The sequence below is a fragment of the Heptranchias perlo genome, chromosome 11 (assembly GCF_035084215.1).
Source record: "Heptranchias perlo isolate sHepPer1 chromosome 11, sHepPer1.hap1, whole genome shotgun sequence".
NCBI lineage: Eukaryota > Metazoa > Chordata > Chondrichthyes > Hexanchiformes > Hexanchidae > Heptranchias > Heptranchias perlo.
The window spans coordinates 81,538,740-81,563,428 of NC_090335.1; the positions used below are offsets into that span (position 1 = coordinate 81,538,740).

At 49.1% G+C, this 24,689-nt stretch overlaps 1 protein-coding gene across 1 annotated transcript in view; it reads right to left on the bottom strand.

The window, feature by feature from the left end:
• robo2 (roundabout, axon guidance receptor, homolog 2 (Drosophila)) overlaps positions 1-24,689 on the bottom strand; it is a 627,335-nt gene that overhangs the window by 530,026 nt on the left and 72,620 nt on the right. The window contains exon 2 of the mRNA XM_067993421.1: positions 18,896-19,222. Coding sequence (XP_067849522.1) covers positions 18,896-19,222 — 327 coding nt within the window. The remainder of the gene's footprint in view (positions 1-18,895; positions 19,223-24,689) is intronic.

Below are 24,689 nucleotides of genomic sequence, written 5' to 3' on the forward strand. Positions count from 1 at the left end.
CTGAATGATGGGAGATGTTTGTTAAGTAAATATACACACGTGTGGAGTACATTTACCTGGAGTGTGTGTGAGGTGTTTCCGACTAAAATCACTGCGTGAAATGGTGTCTCTGAAGCCTCACCTGTGACTAGTCAGCGGTTTCTCCTGGATGACACCGAGACCGACCAGGCTGCACAAGGCGGGCAGTCTGCAAGATGGAGTTTGTAAACAAACACAAAGCTGCTGACTTAAACATTCATAAAGTTATTCCTTCTTCATTCAAGCTTTAATTTGAGGAACACTAAAACATGTTGAAAATAAGAATATTACATGCTCAACAAACTTAGAATACTCCCACCTACCCACCTTCTCCCCGTATCCCTCACTCCCACCTACCCACCTTCTCCCCATATCCCTCAATCCCACCTACCCACCTTCTCCCCGTATCCCTCAATCCCACCTACCCACCTTCTCCCCGTATCCCTCACTCCCACCTACCCACCTTCTCCCCATATCCCTCAATCCCACCTACCCACCTTCTCCCCATATCCCTCAATCCCACCTACCCACCATCTCACCATATCCCTCAATCCCACCTACCCACTTTCTCCCCATATCCCTCAATCCCACCTACCCCCCTTCTCCCCGTATCCCTCAATCCCATCTACCCCCCTTCTCCCCGTATCCCTCAATCCCACCTACCCACCTTCTCCCCATATCCCTCAATCCCACCTACCCACCTTCTCCCCGTATCCCTCAATCCCACCTACCCACCTTCTCCCCATATCCCTCAATCCCACCTACCCACCTTCTCCCCATATCCCTCAATCCCATCTACCCCCCTTCTCCCCGTATCCCTCAATCCCACCTACCCACCTTCTCCCCATATCCCTCAATCCCACCTACCCACCTTCTCCCCGTATCCCTCAATCCCACCTACCCACCTTCTCCCCATATCCCTCAATCCCATCTACCCCCCTTCTCCCCGTATCCCTCAATCCCACCTACCCACCTTCTCACCATTTACTTTAATTCCTTCTCTCTCCAGAAACACATCTAATTGTCTCTTGACTCCGAGGCACCAGCCATGGTTCACTGGTTAGCACTCTTGCCTCTACGTCAGAAGGTCATGAGTTCAAGTCCCATTCCAGAAACTTGAGCATTGAGGATGAGAGATTAAACCAAGGCCCCGTCTGTCCTCTCAGGTGGACATGAAAGATCACATGGCCACTATTTCTAAAAAGAACAGGTGAGTTCTCCTCAGTCAACGAGAGAGGAAAACTGGTGAGGTGGGGGGGGTTAATCTGCTCGGGGGGTGGGGGACACGATTGAAGTTGGAATCTCCTTCATCATTTTTAGCCTTGTGCTTCGTCCCTCTCATCCTACAATGAAAGGAGCGGTTAATTCCCAGACAATCTGAACAGCCTCACTCTCTGTTTATTTTCTGTGTTTTTTTATGGCCCTAAGAAGAGGACGAAGGCCGATCGGTTTTCTACCTGCCCTTTGACCCTGGACCCCCCCACACCTCCACCCCTCCCCAGTCGCCTGCCCACTGCAACATTCAACACCTCATTTGATCAATCTGCGAATACAGAAGATGCAAAGAATAATCGAAGAAACTTCAACAAATTTCATGAGTTTTCATTGTAGCGCAAGCGCCCCCACCCTCTCCCCCGCACACCCCACCCTCTCCCCCGCACACCCCACCCTCTCCCCCGCACACCCCACCCTCTCCCCCGCACACCCCACCCTCTCCCCCGCACACCCCACCCTCTCCCCCGCACACCCCACCCTCTCCCCCGCACACCCCACCCTCTCCTCCCACACCCCACCCTCTCCCCCGCACACCCCACCCTCTCCCCCGCACACCCCACCCTCTCCCCCGCACACCCCACCCTCTCCTCCCACACCCCACCCTCTCCCCCGCACACCCCACCCTCTCCCCCACTCGCCCCCATCCTCTCCCCAGCACACCCCACCCTCTCCCCCGCACACCCCACCCTCTCCCCCGCACACCCCACCCTCTCCTCCCACACCCCACCCTCTCCTCCGCACACCCCACCCTCTCCTCCCACACCCCACCCTCTCCTCCGCACACCCCACCCTCTCCTCCCACACCCCACCCTCTCCTCCGCACACCCCACCCTCTCCTCCCACACCCCACCCTCTCCTCCGCACCCCCCTACTCTCTCTCCGCAGACCCCCAACCCTCTCCTCCGCGACCCCCAACCCTCTCCATTGCACATCCTCCACACACCTTCCGCCCTCACCCCACTCCCACCCTCGCTGCTGCCGACCGTTTCAGTCAATAGGACCGAGCTGCGTCCCTGGGGATATCGAGTTGTCAGGTGAGACCAGACGCAGCCCCCATCTCCACTAGCAGCCCACATGCCCCTTCTGTTCCTTGAACGTGTTGGTGCTCCAATGCTTGGCCCCTAGAAATATAATCCTGGCTCCCTCCAGCGAACACAATCTGCCCTAACTCCCAGCAGAGAGCTGTCCCACTTAGAAAGTTCAGCGAGAATCATCCCTCTAGTGAGACAAGGATTTTGTTTGTATTTTTGTAAAGGGCACAGAAATAAACCCAATATATCGATCGGTGGGCCTGGAACATTCTTCACACACACAGCATCTCTGAAAGGGGCCGTATCGTCCCGGGACGTTATGGTTGGATTCTTGGGGCCTGTTCGGCTGATGTCAACTGGCATGGGAAAAGCACAGTTAAAATTGGCCTCAGCACCTCTGCATTAAGAAGCTGAAAGTCCTCAGCCAGAGTTCCTGCTCCTGATCACTATCCTCCCCACCCCACCCCTTTATCTGAAAGGCCAATTTTGATGGTATTAGACAGGAACTTTCAGAAGTTGATTGGGAGAGTCTGTTGGCAGGCAAAGGGACGTCTGGTAAGTGGGAGGCTTTCAAAAGTGTGTTAACCAGGGTTCAGGGTAAGCACATTCCTTATAAAGTGAAGGGCAAGGCTGGTAGAAGTAGGGAACCTTGGATGACTCAGGAGATTGAGGCACTAGTCAAAAAGAAGAAGGAGGCATATGACATGCATAGGCAGCTGGGATCAAGTGGATCCCTTGAAGAGTATAGAGATTGCCGGAGTAGAGTTAAGAGAGAAATCAGGAGGGCAAAAAGGGGATATGAGATTGCTTTGGCAGATCAGGCAAAGGTGAATCCAAAGAGCTTCTACAAATACATAAAGGGCAAAAGGGTAACTAGGGAGAGAGTAGGGCCTCTTAAGGATCAACAAGGTCATCTATGTGCGGAACCACAAGAGATGGGTGAGATCCTGAATGAATATTTCACATCGATATTTACGGTTGAGAAAGGCATGGATGTTAGGGAACTTGGGAAAATAAATAGTGATGTCTTGAGGAGTGTACATATTACAGAGAGGGAGGTGCTGGAAGTCTTAACGCGCATCAAGGTAGATAAATCTCCGGGACCTGATGAAATGTATCCCAGGACGTTATGGGAGGTTAGGGAGGAAATTGCGGGTCCCCTAGCAGAGATATTTGAATCATCCACCGCTACAGGTGAGGTGCCTGAAGATTGGAGGGTAGCAAATGTTGTGCCTTTGTTTAAGAAGGGCGGCAGGGAAAAGCCTGGGAACTATAGACCAGTGAGCCTGACATCTGTAGTGGGTAAGTTGTTAGAGGGTATTCTGAGGGACAGGATCTACAGGCATTTGGAGAGGCAGGGACTGATTAGGAACAGTCAGCATGGTTTTGTGAGAGAAAAATCATGTCTCACGAATTTGATTGAGTTTTTTGAAGGGGTAACCAAGAAGATAGATGAGGGCTGTGCAGTAGACGTGGTCTACATGGACTTTAGCAAAGCCTTTGACAAGGTACCGCATGGTAGGTTGTTACATAAGGTTAAATCTCATGGGATCCAAGGTGAGGTAGCCAATTGGATACAAAATTGGCTTGACGACAGAAGACAGAGGGTGGTTGTAGAGGGTTGTTTTTCAAACTGGATGCCTGTGTCCAGCGGTGTGCCTCAGGGATCGGTGCGGGGTCCGCTGTTATTTGTTATTTATATTAATGATTTGGATGAGAATTTAGGAGGCATGGTTAGTAAGTTTGCAGATGACACCAAGATTGGTGGCATTGTGGACAGTGAAGAAGGTTATCTAGGATTGCAACGGGATCTTGATAAATTGGGCCAGTGGGCCGATGAATGGCAGATGGAGTTTAATTTAGATAAATGTGAGGTGATGCATTTTGGTAGATCGAATCGGGCCAGGACCTACTCCGTTAATGGTAGGGTGTTGGGGAGAGTTATAGAACAAAGAGATCTGGGAGTACAGATTCATAGCTCCTTGAAAGTGGAGTCACAGGTGGATAGGGTGGTGAAGAAGGCATTCAGCATGCTTGGTTTCATTGGTCAGAACATTGAATGCAGGAGTTGGGATGTCTTGTTGAAGTTGTACAGGGCATTGGTGAGGCCACACTTGGAATACTGTGTACAGTTCTGGTCACCCTATTATAGAAAGGATATTATTAAACTGGAAAGAGTGCAGAAAAGATTTACTCCGATGCTACCGGGACTTGATGGTTTGACTTACAGGGAGAGGTTAGACAGACTGGTACTTTTTTCCCTGGAGAGTAGGAGGTTAAGGGGTGATCTTATAGAAGTCTATAAAATAATGAGGGGCATAGATAAGGTAGATAGTCAAAATCTTTTCCCAAAGGTAGGGGAGTCTATAACGAGGGGGCACAGATTTAAGGTGAGAGGGGAGAGATACAAAAGGGTCCAGAGGGGCAATTTTTTCACTCAAAGGGTGATGAGTGTCTGGAACGAGCTGCCAGAGGCAGTAGTAGAGGCGGGTACAATTTTGTCTTTTAAAAAGCATTTGGACAGTTACATGGGTAAGATGGGTATAGAGGGATATGGGCCAAGTGCAGGCAATTGGGACTAGCTTAGTGGTATAAACTGGACAACATGGACATGTTGGGCCGAAGGGCCTGTTTCCATGTTGTAACTTCTAGGATTCTATATGATTCTATAATTTCCACCCCTTTGTATTCCAGCCCCCTTGAGATAAAGGCCAACATTCCATTAAACGTTTAAAATTATTTTTTGTCAGACTCTCGCCTCTGAGTCAGAAGGTCGTGGGTTCGAGTCCCATTGCAGAGATTTAAGCCCCACAATCGAGGCTGACACTCCCAGTGCAGTACCGAGGGAGCGCAGCACTGTTGGGGGGTCAGTACTGAGGGAGCGCTGCACTGTCGGAGGGACAGTACCGAGGGAGCGCAGCACTGTTGGGGGGTCAGTACTGAGGGAGCGCTGCACTGTCGGAGGGACAGTACCGAGGGAGCGCAGCACTGTTGGGGGGTCAGTACTGAGGGAGCGCTGCACTGTCGGAGGGTCAGTACTGAGGGAGCGCTGCACTGTCGGAGGGTCAGTACTGAGGGAGCGCTGCACTGTCGGAGGGTCAGTACTGAGGGAGCGCTGCACTGTCGGAGGGTCAGTACTGAGGGAGCGCTGCACTGTCGGAGCTGCTGTCACAGATGATCTGGTCATTTAATTCATTGCTGTTTTTGGGCTCTTGCTGTGCGCAAATTGTCTGCTGCATTTCCTACATTACAGCAGTGACTACACTTCAAAAAGTGCTTCATTATCTGTGAAGAGCTTTGGGATGTCCTGAGGTTGTGAGAGGCACGATAGAAATTGAAGTATTTCTTCTTTTCTTTCTTGCTGTCGGTGTGTGTGTTTTTTTAGTCAGGGAGCCATTGGGTTGCCATCAGCTGCGGGCGGACTCTCTCATCTTTCTGGACCCTTGATATAAATGCAAGTCTTTCTTCCTTTTTCTTTTTCGGAAACAACACATCGAGGGAGGCCTGATCAGAATGGTGCCCAGTGACTAACTGCCGGGGAGTTTAGAGACAGACATTAAAACATCAGAGCATTCAATGAATGACTCTGAGCAAACGAAGTGTGCAAGATCAGGAAGGTAACTCGATCGAGAGAAGTTGTTCACTGAGGTGAAGGGTTCAACTCCCAGGGGGCCCAAATTAAGCATGAAGAAGGGGCAGTCCCAAACAAACCTCTCAACTTTCTCCAGCTCTGCTGAGTGACTGGCTGTCAAAACATAGAATCACATCAAATGTACAGCACAGAAACAGGCCATTCGGCCCAACTGGTCCATGCCGGTGTTTATGCTCCACACGAGCCTCCTCCCTCCCTACTCCATCTCACCCAATCAGCATATCCTTCTATTCCTTTCTCCCTCATGTGTTTATCGAGCTTCCCCTTAAATGTATCTACACTATTCACCTCAACTACTCCTTGTGGGAGCGAGTTCCACATTCTCACCACTCTCTGGGGAAAGAAGTTTCTCCTGAATTCCCCTATTGGATTTATTAGTGACGATCTTATATTTATGGCCCCTAGTTCTGGTCTCCCCCGCAAGTGGAAACATCTTCTCCACTTCTAACATTTTCTGTTCTTCTTTAAAATGAGGAAGCTAGTAGCAAGAAAAGGAAGTCACCCAAATGGTAATCGGGTAGTTGAATAAGATACCAGGGAAGGACAAGAAAGACGGGTATAAATAGGGTCAAGAGATAATTAGACGTGTTTCTGGAGAGAGAAGAGGGATATGGGGAGAAGGTGGGAGTGAGGGATATGGGGAGAAGGTGGGTAGGTGGGATTGAGGGATATGGGGAGAAGGTGGGTAGGTGGGATTGAGGGATAGGGTGAGAAGGTGGGTAGGTGGGAGTGAGGGATATGGGGAGAAGGTGGGTAGGTGGGATTGAGGGATATGGGGAGAAGGTGGGTAGGTGGGATTGAGGGATATGGGGAGAAGGTGGGTAGGTGGGATTGAGGGATATGGGGAGAAGGTGGGTAGGTGATAGTGATCTATGTAAAAACGAAGGGAGCAAGCAACTATCTCTGCCCCAACAATGGTTTGAAGAGATTTTTCTAATTTCCCACTTTTCTTTTTGTGATTATCTGACATTTGTGCCCTCTTGTTACTGTCTCACAGTCAGTGGAAGCAATTTATTGCTGATTACTGAAGTTCAGGTCGGTACAGATACATGAAATATTCCGAGTTATTTCCAGTTTAATTCTCTTGAATTATAAGGCAGGATCTTTCAGACCAGATTTACATCTCTCAGATACAATCCCAAAGTTCTTCACCTGCAACGAATTGCTATGACGTGTGGTGACCAGTCATTGTGTCGTGGCATCCACTTTAAGCACAGCAAGATCCCGAAAGCAGCAATGAGATGGAACGGCCCAGTTTAATCTGTTTCGTCTGTGGTATTTGCGGAGGAATGTCAGACAGGACAACGAGAGAGAGAGAGAGAGAGAGCGAGAGCGAGAGAGAGCGAGAGCGAGAGAGAGAGAGCGAGAGAGAGCGAGAGAGAGAGCGAGAGAGAGCGAGCGAGAGAGAGAGCGAGAGAGAGAGAGCGAGAGAGAGCGAGAGAGAGCGAGAGAGAGAGAGAGAGCGAGAGAGAGAGAGAGAGAGAGAGAGAGCGAGAGAGAGAGAGCGAGCTCCCTGCTCCTCAAATAAGATCAACAAAATATTTTATATCCACCGATCGACACATCGCTGGCAAAGTGGCACGGCCCTTTTAAGAGACGAGGGATTTTAGAATTCAGACCACCGCCCTCCCCCCCGACAAAAAAAAAAGAGAATATTTGATCAGCTGCGACTGCAAAAAACATAAAATAACATAAACCAAAAAGCTAGCGTCAGGTGGGCGCTGAGTTGTTTTAAGAACAGAGGGTTATGTGGTTCGATACTCTCAGATTTCACTGACCCCTCTGATCACATCCACGGTGTCCCAGCACCGAGAGCCACTTTCATTATTATTTTTGCAATTTTTCCCCTTTTGGGTCAGTGAATGACCTGCCGCCAGCTGCAGCAACTACAGATCGAACCAACCAGTCTCACCAACACGAAACTCTAGATTTATGGCAAATCACTGTGGAGATCTTCAGTGGAAATTGGATCGGGTATCGGGGGCATAGGACAGGGGGCAAGGGAGGAGAGGGAAGGGGAGGGGGGAGGAGAGGGAGGGGGGGCGGGGGAGGAGAGGGAGGGGGAGGGGGGGCGGGGGGGAGGAGAGGGAGGGGGAGGGGGAGGGGGGGCGGGGGGGAGGAGAGGGAGGGGGAGGGGGGGGCGGGGGGGAGGAGAGGGAGGGGGAGGGGGCGGGGGGAGGAGAGGGAGGGGGGGCGGGGGGAGAAGGGGGAGGGGGGGGCGGGGGGGGAGGAGAGGGGAGAGGGGGCGCGGGGGGGAGGAGAGGAGGGGAGGGGGGCGGGGGGAGGAGAGGGAGGGGGGAGGGGGCGCGGGGGGAGGAGAGGGAGGGGGGGGCGGGGGGGAGGAGGGGGAGGGGGAGCTGGAGTGGGGGGAGGGAGGGGAGGGGGAGGGGGCGGCGGAGAGGAGAGGGGAGGGGAGGTGGCGGGGGGAGGAGAGGGAGGGGGAGGGGGAGGAGAGGGAGAGGGGAGGGGGGCGGGGGGGGAGGAGAGGGAGTGGGACGGGGGAGGGTCGGGGGGAGAGGGAGGGGGGGGCCAGGGGGGGGAGGAGGGGGAGGGGGGCGGGGGGGGAGGAGAGAGGAGGGGGAGGGGGGCGGGGGTAGGAGAGGGAGGGGGAGGGGGGCGTGGTGGGGGAGAGAGTCGGAGTAGAGCGAGGGAGGGAGGGGGGGGGGGGGGAGGAGAGAGGTCAGGGGGGGGCGGGAGGGAGAGAGGAAGGGAGGGGAGGGTCGTGGGGGAGGACGAGGGAGGCGGGAGGGGCGGGGTGGGGCGGGGAGGAGGGAGGGTGGGCGGCGTCGGTGGAGGACATTGGACAGGGGGCTGCGAGGAGAAGGGAGCCGGGGGGGGGGCTGGGATGGAGGCGAGGTGAGGGAGCGGGAGGGGGGAGGTGGGGCGGGGGGCGAGGAGAGGGAGCGGAGGGGGGGGGGGGGGATGGTGGAGGTGGGGCAGGGGGATGTGAGGAGAGGGAGTGGGATGGGGGGAGGTGGGAATTCTTCTCCACCAGACAAGAAAAAAAAGCAATTGGAGAAAGCGACTGTATTAATCTGCAATGTGACCTGTGAAGCATTGAGGAGAGTTGTGATGGAACAAGGACACAGCCAAAGTCACACATGTAGGAACAGGAGGAGGCCATTCAGCCCCTCGAGCCTGTTCCCGCCATTAAATCAAGATCATGCTGATCTGTATCTCAACTCTATTTACCTGCTTTTGCTCCATATCCCTTGTTACCCCTCACCCAACAAAAATCTATTGATCTCAGTCTTGAAAGCTTAAATGACCCCCAGCCTCAACAGCTTTTTGGGGAGAGAGTTCCAGATTCCCACTCCCCTTTGTGTGAAGAAGTTGCTTCCTGACATCACCCCTGAACGGCCTGGCTCTAATTTTAAGGTTCTGCCCCCTTGTTCTGGACTCCCCCCACCAGAGGAAATAGTTTCTCTCTATCCACCCTATCAAATCCTTTAATCATCTTAAACACCTCGATCAGATCACCCCTCAACCTTGTAAACACACACACACACACATATATGCACACACATGCACACACACACGCACACGCACACAAACACACACAGTTTACAAAAGCTCTTTATGCTAACACTGAGACACAGTGCACATGGATCTATAGGGGAAGATGGTGCTTAAAGTGGACTTGAAACATCTTCTATCCATGTAAATTGTCCGTAACTACATGATTCCTGCAGCCTGAAACTGTTCAGGGGACCTGGCCCTTAAGTATCAGCCCCCAAACTCACGACCTCTATGGAATTCCTGAATGAGGGGCATCCATCGCACTCTGGAACGTTCCAACATATTCCAGAACCTTCCAGAATCCAACTTTTGGGGTCCTGTTCACCAGGCTACACTCGAAGCCCAGGCAGGTGCCAAAGCCTCTTCCGTGGCAAGGTTTGGTGAGGCGTGTTAAGTAAACAATCCTGAACCTCAAATTGACAAAACAATGTCTTTGTTTCGGCCGCCATGTGTCCGGGTTTTGGACCGCACGCTCCAGGTTGCTGCACTCTATGTGAACAGTCCTGATATCTCAACCGTTGGGCTCCAGAGGGCTTTCCCCATCTGCTGGCATGCAAAAATTTTATGAAGTTTCGAATGATATCTCAAAGACAGCAAACCAAGCATCAGAACGAGAGCTATCGTCCCACCCTTCACCCCACCGTCCCACCCTTCACCCCACCGTCCCACCCTTCACCCCACCGTCCCACCCTTCACCCTGTCCCTACACCATTGGACTGCTTTCGGATTTCAATTCCTTCACATGATGTTAATCCATTGCCAGGAGCAGTGTCTGACTCTTGGCTGGATTTGTCTGAGCCATTATGGGACATCCGGTTTGACAGACCGTAGGAGTTACATTGACCTAAAATGGCCACAGGATGTGCCTGAATCAGGGTTCAGCCGACCAAGAACTTCCAGCACGCACGTGTTGTGTATCTGTTGGCACTCTTAGGAAGTGATGCCGTGATCTGCCCTAGTCGTGCCTGATCCAACCTCTTCCGCTTTACATAATTTTTTATTGAGGTGTGAGCAGTTGCTCAGTGGGTCGCACTCTCGCCTCCGAGTCAGAAGGTCATGGGCTCAAGCTCCCACTCCAGAGGCTTGAGCCCATAATCCAGGCCGACATTCCCAGTGCAGTACTGAGGGAGTGCTGCACTGTTGGAGATGCCGTCTTTTGGATGAGACGTTAAACCGAGGCCCCATCTGCCCTCTCAGGTGGATGTAAAAGATCCCACAGCAACTATTCAAAGAAGAGCAGGGGGAGTTCTCCCCGGTGTCCTGGGGCCAATATTTATCCCTCAACCAACATCACTGAAAAACAGGTGATCTGGTCATTATCACATTGCTGTTTGTGGGATCTTGCTGTGCGCAAATTGGCTGTTGCGTTTTGTACATTTCAACAGTGACTACATTTCAAAAACACTTCATTGGCTGTAAAGCGCTTCGGGACATCCTGAGGTCATGAAAGGCGCTATAGAAATGCAAGTTCTTTCTTTTTATCACTACTTCTGTGAGCCGCTGTGAATTACTCCTCGAATTAACGAATCCCTCGACCCTACGAGTGGAAAGTAATTAACTTGGTACCCCAGGGGTCAGCGGTCAGTACGCCCAGCACCAGCGATGGTTCACCAGCTGGACTTACAGTGCCGCCATTTGCTTCTTGCCACAAGGGACGTGGTTCTCCGTGAAGGGTTGGCCAGGGTGGTCTCGAGAAAGGGGTAAGGGGGTATTTGAGTAAGGATGGTCCTATAAGAAGTAGAGGGCTTTTCTTCAATGCCCATTGAAAATGAGCATTTCGCAACTGGTGCTCTTCTCAGGAAAGAAAGAAAGAACTTGCATTTATATAGCGCCTTTCACAACCACAGGACGTCCCACAGCGCTTTACAGCCAATGAAGTACTTTTGAAGTGTAGTCACTGTTGTGATGTAGGAAACTCGACAGGCAATTTGTGCACAGCAAGATCCCACAAACTGCAATGAGATAAATGACCAGATAATCTGTTTTTTAATGATGTTGGTTGAGGGATAAATATTGGCCAGGACACTAGGTAGAACTCCCCTGCTCTTCTTCGAAATAGTGGCCGTGGGCTCTTTTACATCCATCTGAGAGGGCAGACGGGGCCTGGGTTTAACATCTCATCTGAAAGGCGGTACCTCTGACAGTGCAGCACTCCCTCAGTACTGCACTGGGAGTGTCGGCCTGGATTTTGTGCTCAAGTCTCTGAAGTGGGACTTAAACCCACAACCTTCTGACATCAGAGAGCGAGAGTGCTGCCCTCTGACATGTGGACAGTTGTACAGCACAGGTTACACTGAAAAATCTTCTACCCATGATGAAAGTTACTGGAATGGCAACATAAGGGGCTATCAAGGCACTCTTCCACACCCAGAAACATGCTTTAACACAGAGAATTAGTGAGGATACTTCACAAATAAATGATCAGTCGGCAGATGCGCTGGTCATGTTTTGAGTTATGCTTGCTCATCCATTGGGCCTCTCACCCTCCACCCATCACAGGGACCTTGCTTAAATGTGAAGAGCAGTGTCCATGGGGTCCAGTGTAACTCGGGATCCCTGCACCCTCAAGGCATTGCTAAATGGGGAATGAAACCCCTCTGATGAGAGTACCTTGAGGAACAAGAATAATTTTACCATCCATGGTCTAGATTGGGCCTCATAACGACATAAGAACATAAGACATAGGAGCAGGAATAGGCCATATGTTCCCTTGAGCCTGCTCCACCATTCAATAAGATCATGGCTGATCTTCAACCTCAACTCCACTTTCCCACCCGATCCCCATATCCCTTGATTCTCTAAGAGTCCAAAAATCTATCGATCTCAGCCTTGAATACACTCAACGACTGAACATCCACAGCCCTCTGGGGTAGAGAATTCCAAAGATTCACAACCCTCTGCATGAAGAAATTCCTCCTCATCTCAGTCTTAAATGGCCGACCCCTTATCCTGCCGTCTAGTTCTAGACTCTCCAGCCAGGGAAACAACCTCTCAACATCTATCCTGTCAATCTTATATGTTTCAATGTGATCACCTCTCATTCTTCTAAACTCCAGAGAGTATAGGCCCATTCTACTCAACCTCTCCTCATAGGACAACCCTCTCATCCCAGGAATTAATCTAGTGAACCTTCATTGCACCCCCTCTAAGGCAAGTATATATTTCCTTAGATAAGGAGACCAAAACTGTACACAGTACTTCAGGTGAGGTCTCACCAAAGCCCTGTACAATTGTAGTAAGACTTCCTTACACCTGTACTCCAACCCCCTTGCAACAAAGGTTATTTGCTTTCCTAACCTGCATGCTAACTTTTTGTGTTTCTTGTATGAGGACACCCAAGTCTCTCTGGACACCAACAATTAATAATTTCTCACCATTTAAAAAATATTCTGTTTTGCTATTGTTCCTACCAAAGTGAATAACCTCACATTTCCCCACATTATACTCCATCGGCCATCTTCTTGCCCACTCACTTAACCTGTCGATATCCCTTTGCAGACTCTTTGTGTCCTCCCTCTTTGTGTCCTCCTCACAGCTTACTTTCCCACCTAGCTTTGTATCGTCAGCAAACTTGGATACATTACACTCGGTCCCTTCATCTAAATCATTAATACAGATTGTAAATAGCTGAGGCCCAAGCACTGATCCTTACGGTACCCAACTCCATCTAAACAATTGCGTTAAGAGCACTGCCCCAACTGGGTGGCAGCATTGCCCCAGATAGAAGTTCTCATATCGCAGGCGATATGCTGGTGAGTCATGTTGGAGGCCTGGCTTATTGTGAATTCCCAGAGACCCCTGTAAATAGAGACACACTCCCAGAGACGCCCTGTAAATATAGACACACTCCCAGAGACCCCTGTAAATATAGACACACTCCCAGAGACCCCTGTAAATATAGACACACTCCCAGAGACCCTGTAAATATAGACACACTCCCAGAGACCCCCTGTAAATATAGACACACTCCTAGAGACCCCCTGTAAATACAGACACACTCCCAGAGACCCCCTTTAAATATAGACACACTCCCAGACACCCCCTGTAAATATAGACACACTCCCAGAGACCCACTGTAAATATAGAAACTCTCCCAGACACCCCCTGTAAATATAGACAAACTCCTAGAGACCCCCTGTAAATATAGACACTCTCCCAGAGACCCCTGTAAATATAGACACACTCCCAGAGACCTCCTGTAAATATAGACACACTCCCAGAGACCCCCTGTAAATATAGACACACTCCCAGACACCCCCTGTAAATATAGACACACTCCTAGAGACCCCCTGTAAATATAGACACACTCCTAGAGACCCCCTGTAAATATAGACACACTCCTAGAGACCCCCTGTAAATATAGACACACTCCCAGAGACCCCCTGTAAATATAGACACACTCCCAGACACCCCCTGTAAATATAGACACACTCCCAGAGACCCCCTGTAAATATAGACACACTCCCAGACACCCCCTGTAAATATAGACACTCTCCTAGAGACCCCCTGTAAATATAGACACACTCCTCGAGGCCCCTGTAAATATAGACACACTCCCAGAGACCCCCTGTAAATATAGACACACTCCCAGACACCCCCTGTAAATATAGACACACTCCTAGAGACCCCCTGTAAATATAGACACACTCCTAGAGACCCCTGTAAATATAGACACACTCATGGAGACCCCTGTAAATATAGACACACTCCCAGAGACCCCCTGTAAATATAGACACACTCCCAGACACCCCCTGTAAATATAGACACACTCCTGGAGACCCCTGTAAATATAGACACACTCCTGGAGACCCCTGTAAATATAGACACACTCCCAGAGACCCCCTGTAAATATAGACACACTCCCAGACACCCCCTGTAAATATAGTCACACTCCCAGAGACCCCCTGTAAATATAGACACACTCCTAGAGACCCCCTGTAAATATAGACACACTCCTGGAGACCCCTGTAAATATAGACACACTCCCAGAGACCCCCTGTAAATACTGACACACTCCCAGAGACCCCCTGTAAATATAGACACACTCCTAGAGACCCCCTGTAAATATAGACACACTCCTGGAGACCCCTGTAAATATAGACACACTCCCAGAGACCCCCTGTAAATATAGACACACTCCCAGAGACCCCCTGTAAATACTGACACACTCCCAGAGACCCCCTGTAAATACTGACACACTCCCAGAGACCCCTGTAAATATAGACACACTCCTGGAGACCCCTGTAAATATAGACACACTCCCAGAGACCCCCTGTAAATATAGACACACTCCCAGAGACCCCTGTAAATATAGACACACTCCTAGAGACCCCCTGTAAATATAGACACACTCCCAGAGACCCCTGTAAATATAGACACACTCCTGGAGACCCCTGTAAATATAGACACACTCCCAGAGACCCCCTGTAAATATAGACACACTCCCAGAGACCCCCTGTAAAAATAGACACACTCCTAGAGACCCCCTGTAAATATAGACACACTCCTAGAGACCCCCTGTAAATATAGACACACTCCTAGAGACCCCCTGTAAATATAGACACACTCCTAGAGACCCCCTGTAAATATAGACACTCTCCCAGAGACCCCTGTAAATATAGACACACTCCCAGAGACCCTGTAAATATAGACACACTCCCAGAGACCCCCTGTAAATATAGACACACTCCTAGAGACCCCCTGTAAATACAGACACACTCCCAGAGACCCCCTGTAAATATAGACACACTCCCAGACACCCCCTGTAAATATAGACACACTCCCAGAGACCCCCTGTAAATATAGACACTCTCCCAGACACCCCCTGTAAATATAGACAAACTCCTAGAGACCCCCTGTAAATATAGACACTCTCCCAGAGACCCCTGTAAATATAGACACACTCCTAGAGACCTCCTGTAAATATAGACACACTCCCAGAGACCCCCTGTAAATATAGACACACTCCCAGACACCCCCTGTAAATATAGACACACTCCTAGAGACCCCCTGTAAATATAGACACACTCCTAGAGACCCCCTGTAAATATAGACACACTCCCAGAGACCCCCTGTAAATATAGACACACTCCCAGACACCCCCTGTAAATATAGACACACTCCCAGAGACCCCCTGTAAATATAGACACACTCCCAGACACCCCCTGTAAATATAGACACTCTCCTAGAGACCCCCTGTAAATATAGACACACTCCTCGAGGCCCCTGTAAATATAGACACACTCCCAGAGACCCCCTGTAAATATAAACACACTCCCAGACACCCCCTGTAAATATAGACACACTCCTAGAGACCCCCTGTAAATATAGACACACTCCTAGAGACCCCCTGTAAATATAGACACACTCCTGGAGACCCCTGTAAATATAGACACACTCCCAGAGACCCCATGTAAATATAGACACACTCCTGGAGACCCCTGTAAATATAGACACACTCCTGGAGACCCCTGTAAATATAGACACACTCCCAGAGACCCCCTGTAAATATAGACACACTCCCAGACACCCCCTGTAAATATAGTCACACTCCCAGAGACCCCCTGTAAATATAGACACACTCCTAGAGACCCCCTGTAAATATAGACACACTCCTGGAGACCCCTGTAAATATAGACACACTCCCAGAGACCCCCTGTAAATACTGACACACTCCCAGAGACCCCCTGAAAATATAGACACACTCCTAGAGACCCCCTGTAAATATAGACACACTCCTGGAGACCCCTGTAAATATAGACACACTCCCAGAGACCCCCTGTAAATATAGACACACTCCCAGAGACCCCCTGTAAATACTGACACACTCCCAGAGACCCCCTGTAAATACTGACACACTCCCAGAGACCCCTGTAAATATAGACACACTCCTGGAGACCCCTGTAAATATAGACACACTCCCAGAGACCCCCTGTAAATATAGACACACTCCCAGAGACCCCCTGTAAATATAGACACACTCCTAGAGACCCCCTGTAAATATAGACACACTCCTAGAGACCCCCTGTAAATATAGACACACTCATAGAGACCCCCTGTAAATATAGACACACTCCTGGAGACCCCTGTAAATATAGACACACTCCCAGAGACCCCCTGTAAATATAGACACACTCCCAGAGACCCCCTGTAAATATAGACACACTCCTAGAGACCCCCTGTAAATATAGACACACTCCTAGAGACCCCCTGTAAATATAGACACACTCCTAGAGACCCCCTGTAAATATAGACACACTCCTAGAGACCCCCTGTAAATATAGACACTCTCCCAGAGACCCCTGTAAATATAGACACACTCCCAGAGACCCCTGTAAATATAGACACACTCCTAGAGACCCCCTGTAAATATAGACACACTCCCAGAGACCCTGTAAATATAGACACACTCCCAGAGACCCCTGTAAATATAGACACACTCCCAGAGACCCCTGTAAATATAGACACACTCCTGGAGACCCCTGTAAATATAGACACACTCCTAGAGACCCCCTGTAAATATAGACACACTCCTAGAGACCCCCTGTAAATATAGACACACTCCCAGACACCCCCTGTAAATATAGACACACTCCCAGAGACCCCCTGTAAATATAGACACACTCCTAGAGACCCCTGTAAATATAGACACACTCCTGGAGACCCCTGTAAATATAGACACACTCCCTGAGACCCCTGTAAATATAGACACACTCCCAGAGACCCCTGTAAATATAAACACACTCCTAGAGACCCCCTGTAAATATAGACACACTCCCAGAGACCCCTGTAAATATAGACACACTCCCAGAGACCCCCTGTAAATATAGACACACTCCCAGAGACCCCCTGTAAATATAGACACACTCCTCGAGACCCCCTGTAAATATAGACACACTCCCAGAGACCCCCTGTAAATATAGACACACTCCCAGAGACCCCCTGTAATTATAGACACACTCCCAGAGACCCCCTGTAAATATAGACACACTCCTAGAGACCCCCTGTAAATATAGACACACTCCTAGAGGCCCCTGTAAATATAGAGACACACTCCCAGAGACCCCCTGTAAATATAGACACTCTCCCAGAGACCCCCTGTAAATATAGACACACTCCTGGAGACCCCCTGTAAATATAGACACACTCCTAGAGACCCCCTGTAAATATAGACACACTCCTAGAGACCCCCTGTAAATATAGACACACTCCTGGAGACCCCCTGTAAATATAGACACACTCCTAGAGACCCCCTGTAAATATAGACACACTCCTAGAGACCCCCTGTAAATATAGACACACTCCTGGAGACCCCCTGTAAATATAGACACACTCCTAGAGACCTCCTGTAAATATAGACACACTCCCAGAGACCCCCTGTAAATATAGACACACTCCCAGAGACCCCCTGTAAATATAGACACTCTCCCAGAGACCCCTGTAAATATAGACACACTCCCAGAGACCCCCTGTAAATATAGACACTCTCCCAGAGACCCCCTGTAAATATAGACACACTCCTAGAGACCTCCTGTAAATATAGACACACTCCAAGAGACCCCCTGTAAATATAGACACTCTCCCAGAGACCCCCTGTAAATATAGACACACTCCCAGAGACCCCCTGTAAATATAGACACACTCCCAGACACCCCCTGTAAATATAGACACACTCCTAGAGACCCCCTGTAAATATAGACACACTCCCAGACACCCCCTGTAAATATAGACACACTCCCAGACACCCCCTGTAAATATAGACACACTCCTAGAGACCCCCTGTAAATATAGACACACTCCCAGAGACCCCTGTAAATATAGACACACTCCCAGACACCCCCTGTAAATATAGACACACTCCCAGACACCCCCTGTAAATATAGACACACTCCCAGACACCCCCTGTAAATATAGACACACTCCTAGAGACCCCCTGTAAATATAGACACACTCCCAGAGACCCCTGTAAATATAGACACACTCCCAGACACCCCCTGTAAATATAGACACACTCCTAGAGACCCCCTGTTAATATAAACACACTCCTGAGATTCCCCGACAAATATTGACTCAGTCCAGGTAACTCTCTCCTAACTTCCACAAGACAATGTAAGTTATCCAAAGGAAAGCTATGTTGACATTGCAGAAAATCTTTTTTTTAACCCTTTAATTAATGTACAAAATCAGAAATAAGGCCAACAAATACCGCAAAAAATACACTAATGCCATGGGCTTCACGACTGGGCCCATCAGATCAGACAACCTCAGGCCAGTAAAGTGCGGGTAACCATCCTCTTCTGTTGACGATTGTTAACAATTGTCAATAACACCATGGGGGGGGGAAAGGCCGCGACACATGGTACAAGCAGCTCATGGCAAGATATCCAATGGAGGTACTCACAGGCCACCTCCAGCGAGGCATTGTGGCTGACGGCCTCCCCCAGGTAGTTCCTGGCCACGCAGACGTAGCTCCCCTCGTCGGGCTTGCTCCTCCGCCCGTGCACGATGCGCAGGAAGAACAAGGAGCCGCTGGGCAGCAGCATGCGGTGAGAGCGAGGGTCGTCCTTGTCTGTCTCCACCCGCTCCCCATCCTTGTACCACTCGATGGTGGGGCTGGGCCTTCCTTCCGCCTTGCAGTTCAGGGTGGCCGGCTCCCCCTTGGACACGATCAGGTCTGAGGGGTGCTCCGCAATCCGGGGGGGCGAATCCTCCTGCCGGAGACGGGATCCTGAGAGAGACAGAAGAGGAGAGAGGGAGAATTTAATTACGTTGCCACGGTTACAGGCCACCCAATGTAAACAGTTTTTAGGCTAAATTAAAAAGAACGTGGCCACGCCCCATGACCTTTCTGGCTCAGAGGTGAGAGTGCTACCGATTGAGCCAAGCTGACACTTAGCTTCCGACACAACGTACAGTTTGAGATCTCCTTTAGATGTGTTCCTTACAGACTGTGATGTTAAATAAATATCAGTGAGCCCTCTCTGCTGCACAACCCTGGCGGTCTTTCTGTAAAGCGAGATGGTCTCTGGACAATTATCTCAGAACAATCACGTAGATTTACAGAGAATTTACAGCACAGAAACAGGCCGTTCAGCCCAACAGGTCCATGCCAGTATTTATGCTCCATGCGAGCCTCCTCCCTCCCTCCCTCAAAGGCCAAATGGCCTCCTTCTGTGCTGTGAGATTCTATGATTGAATTGCTTTGAAAGTAACTGTTGTTACTGAGGCAAACACAGCAGCCATTTTTCCTTAAATTCTTGAGATGCAGGCCATAGTGACAAGGCAGTATTTATTACCCATCCCTTGTTGCCCTGAGAGCAGTTAAGAATAAACCACATTTGGTGCAGGACTGGAGTCATGAGTAAGCCCCAGACCAGGTAAAGGACAACTGGTTCCCTTCCTTGAAGGAACCAGTTAGGTTTTTAATGACAGTTTTCATGGTCACAATCCACAAATTAGCAGATTCATTGAACAATTTACCACAGTGGGATTTGAACTCGTGACCTCAGTAGCATAACCACCAGGCTGTCGCACTCCTAGTTTAACAGGATAAGACTGGACCATGGCTTCATGCACAGGGGAAACTTTTAGAAACAACAATCCGGGACAAAATTAATTGGCACTTGGAAAAGTATGGGCTAATAAATGAAAGCCAGCACGGATTTGTTAAAGGAAAATTATGTTTGATTAATTTGATTGAGTTCTTTGATGAAGTAACGGAGAGGGTTGATGAGGGCAGTGCATTTAAAGTTGTGTCTGTGGACTTTCAAAAGGCAGGTATAATTTCAAAGTTTGCAGATGATACGAAACTCGGAAATGTAGTAAACAATGTGGAGGATAGTAACAGACTTCAGGAGGACAGAGACAGACTGATGAAATGGGCAGACACATGGCAGATGAAATTTAACGCAAAGGAGTGTGAAGTGATACACTTTGGTAGGAAGAATGAGGAGAGGCAATATAAATTAAATGGTACAATTTTAAAGGGGGTGCAGGAACAGAGAGACCTGGGGGTGCACATACACAAATCACTGAAGGTGGCAGGACAGATTGAGAAAGCTGTTAAAAAAGCAAATGGGATCCTGGGCTTTATTAATAGAGGCATAGAGTACAAAAGCAAGGAAGTTATGCTAAACCTTTATAAAACACTGGTTAGGCCTCAGCCGGAGTATTGTGTCCAATTCTGGGAACCGCACTTTAGGAAGGATGTCAAGGCCTCAGAGAGGGTGCAGAGGAGATTTACTAGAATGGTTCCAGGGATGAGCGACTTTAGTTATGTGGAGAGACTGGAGAAGCTGGGTTGTTCGCCTTAGAGCAGAGAAGGTTAAGAGGAGATTTGAGAGAGGCGTTCAAAATCATGAAAGGTTTTGATAGAGTAAATAAGGAGAAACTGTTTCCTTAGAAAGGTCGGTAACCAGAGGACACAGATTTAAGATGATTGGCAAAAGAGCCAGAGGCGACATGAGGGAAACAGTGTTTTACACAGTGAGTTGTTCTGATCTGGAATGTGCTGCCTGAAAGGGCGGTGGAAGCAGATTCAATGGTAACTTTCAAAAGGGAATTGGATAAATACTTGAAGGGATAAAATTTACAGGGCTATGGGGAAAGGGCAGGGGAGTGGGACTAATTGGATAGATCTTTCACAGAGCTGGCACAGGCACAATGGGCTGAATAGTCTCCTCCTGTGCTGTACCTACTATGATACTATGCACAGCGGGTTCTCACTAAATGTAAATGCGATGAATAATCAGTTCAACTGTTTCTTGATGGTATTGATTGGGGGAGGAACTTTGGCCAGAACACCGAGCTCACGGATCGTTAATGTCCGCCAGAAGGTTTAATGTCTCATTGAAAACATTGGTTCCATTGGGTAAGGTGGTGTGGTGGTTATTATATAGAATCTGCCACAGAAGGGAAGACTGAGGGGTGACCTGATCAAGATTATGAAAGGGTTTGAAAGGGTAGACGTAGAGAAAATGTTTCCACTTTTGGGGGAGATCAAAACTAGGGGTCATAAATATAAGATAGTCACAAATAAATCCAATGGGGAATTCAGGAGAAACTTCTTTACCCAGAGAGTGGTGAGAATGTGGAACTCGCTCCCACAAGGAGTAGTTGAGGTGAATAGTGTAGATACATTTAAGGGGAAGCTCGATGAGGGAGAAAGGAATAGAAGGATATGCTGATAGGGTGAGATGAAGTAGGGAGGGAGGAGGCTCATGTGGAGCATAAACACCGGCATAGACCAGTTGGGCCGAATGGCCTGTTTCTATGCTGTAAATTCTATGTAATTCTATGTAAAGAATTATAAAGAATTTACAGCACAAAAATAGGCCTTTCGGCCCAACTGGTCCATGCTGGTGTTTATGCTCCACACGAGTTATTTTACTGGACTAATAATCCAGAGATTGTGAGTTCAAATTCCAACACCGCAGTTTGAGAATTTGAATTCAGTTTAAAAAAAAATCTGGAGATGAAAATCTGGTCTCAATAAAAGTGACCGTGAAACTGTCGGATTATCGTAAAAACACAACTGGTTCACTAATGTCCTTTCGGGAAGGAAACCTGCCGTCCTTACCCGGTCTGGGCCTATAGGTGACTCCAGTCCCCACACCAATATGGTTGACTCTTAACTGCCCTCTGAAGTGGTCTAGCAAGACACTCAGTCAGGGCCACTTGATGGGCAATAAATGCCGGCCTTGCTAGCGACGCCCACATCCCGAGAATGAATTTTTAAAAAATTGCACCTTCAACGCAGGAGTGTTAGCTAAGATTACAGGTACACCCATGGTGGGCCTTGAACCCACAATCTTCCAATCAGAGGTGAGTACACTACCCACTGAGCCAAACTGACAGCTAGTAGCCAAAACAACTTACAGTTTGAGATCTCCTTTAGATGTGAAATCAGATTATTCCTTCCAGACTGCGATGTTAAATAAATATCAGTGAGCCTGCTCTGCTGCACAACACTGGCCGTCATTCTGTACGGTTTCGGGACACTCAACTGGCAGAAGAGTTCAGGAGGGACAGTGACTAAACCTTTGGTTATTGCCCACCTCCCAATTTACCATCCTTTTCTTCCGAAAACACTGACCCTTGTTGGAATACAGAGCCATGGTCCCTGGGCTTCAGGCACAGTCTGGTACCTTGCTCCATAGTGGCCATTCTTCACATGTGAGCCTAGCAGAGAGCATCAGTGGGGTCTCATAGTAGGTACAGTATCATAGTAGGTACAGCACAGGAGGAGGCCATTCAGCCCATCGTGCCTGTGGCGGATGTTCAACCATGGAGGAAATCAACGACATTCCCAATCATTCCATGCACACATGTTCTCCAGCCGGGTGGGGGAGAGGGGGGGACATCAGATTGGGACCAGGAGTAGAAACCCTGGTTGCTACCCCATGCTGGGATCAGGTAACTTGGCACAGGGTACAGACCAGGGACAGAGTCCTAGTCCTGTAGAGGTCAACGCCATATGTGTCTCAGTGGGCAGCTCTCTTTGCCTTTGAGTTAGAAGGTTGTGGGTTCATAGTCCCACTCTGGAGACTTCAGCACATAATCCGAGCTGACACTCACAGTGCCTGTTCTGAGGGAGTGCTGCACTGTTGGGGGTGCCGTCTTTTGGATGAGACGTTTAACCAAGGCCTCGTCTGCCCTCGTAGGTGGATTTAAAAGATCCCACGGCCACTATTCAAAGAAGAGCAGGGGAGTTCTCCCCGGTGTCCTGGCCAATATTTATCTCTCAACCAACATCATTAAAAAAAACAGTTGGTCTGGTCATTATCACATTGCCGTTTGTGGGATCTTGCTGTGCGCAAATTGGCTGTTGTGTTACAATAGTGACTACACTTCAAAAAAAGTACCTCATTGGCTTTGTTGCACTTTGGGGCGTCCTGAGGTTGTGAAAGGCATTATATAAATGCAAGTCTTTCTTTCTTGTGGGGCAATGAACGTACGCTGCTGTGGCCTGAAATCTATCCCGACAACTGATTCTTTGACTGTCAGCTCATTAAAGAATCTCGAGTTTGAACAGGGACACGGATTTTAAACAGGCCCAACCTCTGTCTAAATCAGGTTCCATTAATACCAGCAACCCAGAAAATCACTCTGAGACCCCTGCAGAGCAGGGAGAAAGCTATGCTGTCTCCTCACACACTGACCTCGCCACAATCACCTCATTTACTGGGTGATTCGGTGCTGGCAATGATTAAATGAAAAGCAGCCTTATCTGCTGCAGCCTGTACCTGCAAACTCATCCCTTCCAACTGCTTATAATTGGCCGCCACAACATCAAATTAAAGGGACACTGATCTCCACAGAGTGGATGTCAGAAAGCGTGTTTGTGAACCCACCGTTATTATCCTCCCTCCCCTCCCTTTCTAACCCCGAGAACCTCAGACTGGAATCTCCATCACACAGTCCTCCGTTTTCCTCTGTACTAAGATTATTTTTTCGTGTTTCTGAACTTTCTGAACAGCAATTGTGCACCAAAAAAAATAGTTTCTTCAGGAAGTTTCGGGTTAGTTCAGCTTAGGGCCAAGTGCATGGCTCAAACAGACCAGACGGGCCCAGTTCATAGAATCATAGAATCTTACAGCACAGAAGGAGGCCATTTGGCCCATCATGCCTGTGCCGGCTCTCTGAAAGAGCTGTCCAATTAGTCCCACTCCCTCTGATCTTTACCTATAGCCCTGCAAATTTTCTCCCCTTCAGTTCTTGGTTTGTGCTGAGTTTTTATAGAAACATAGAAACATCGAAAATCAGAGCAGGAGTAGGCCATTCAGCCCTTCTAGCCTGCTCCGCCATTCAATATGATCATGGCTGATCCTCGATCTCAATACCATATTCCCGCTCTCTCCCCATACCCCTTGATGCCTTTGGTGTCCAGAAATCTATCCAGCTCCTTCTTAAATATATTCAGTGACTTGGCCTCCACAGCCTTCTGTGGTAGAGAATTCCACAGGTTCACCGCCCTCTGAGTGAAGAAATTTCTCCTCATCTCAGTCCTAAATGTCCTACTCCGTATCCAGAGACTGTGACCCCTCGTTCTGGACCCCTCAGCCAGGGGAAATATCCTCCCTGAATCCAGTCTGTCTAGCCCTGTCAGAATTTTATTTGTTTCAATGAGATCCCCTCTCATTCTTCTAAACTCGAGTGAATACAGGCCTAGTCGACCCAATCTCTCCTCATATGAC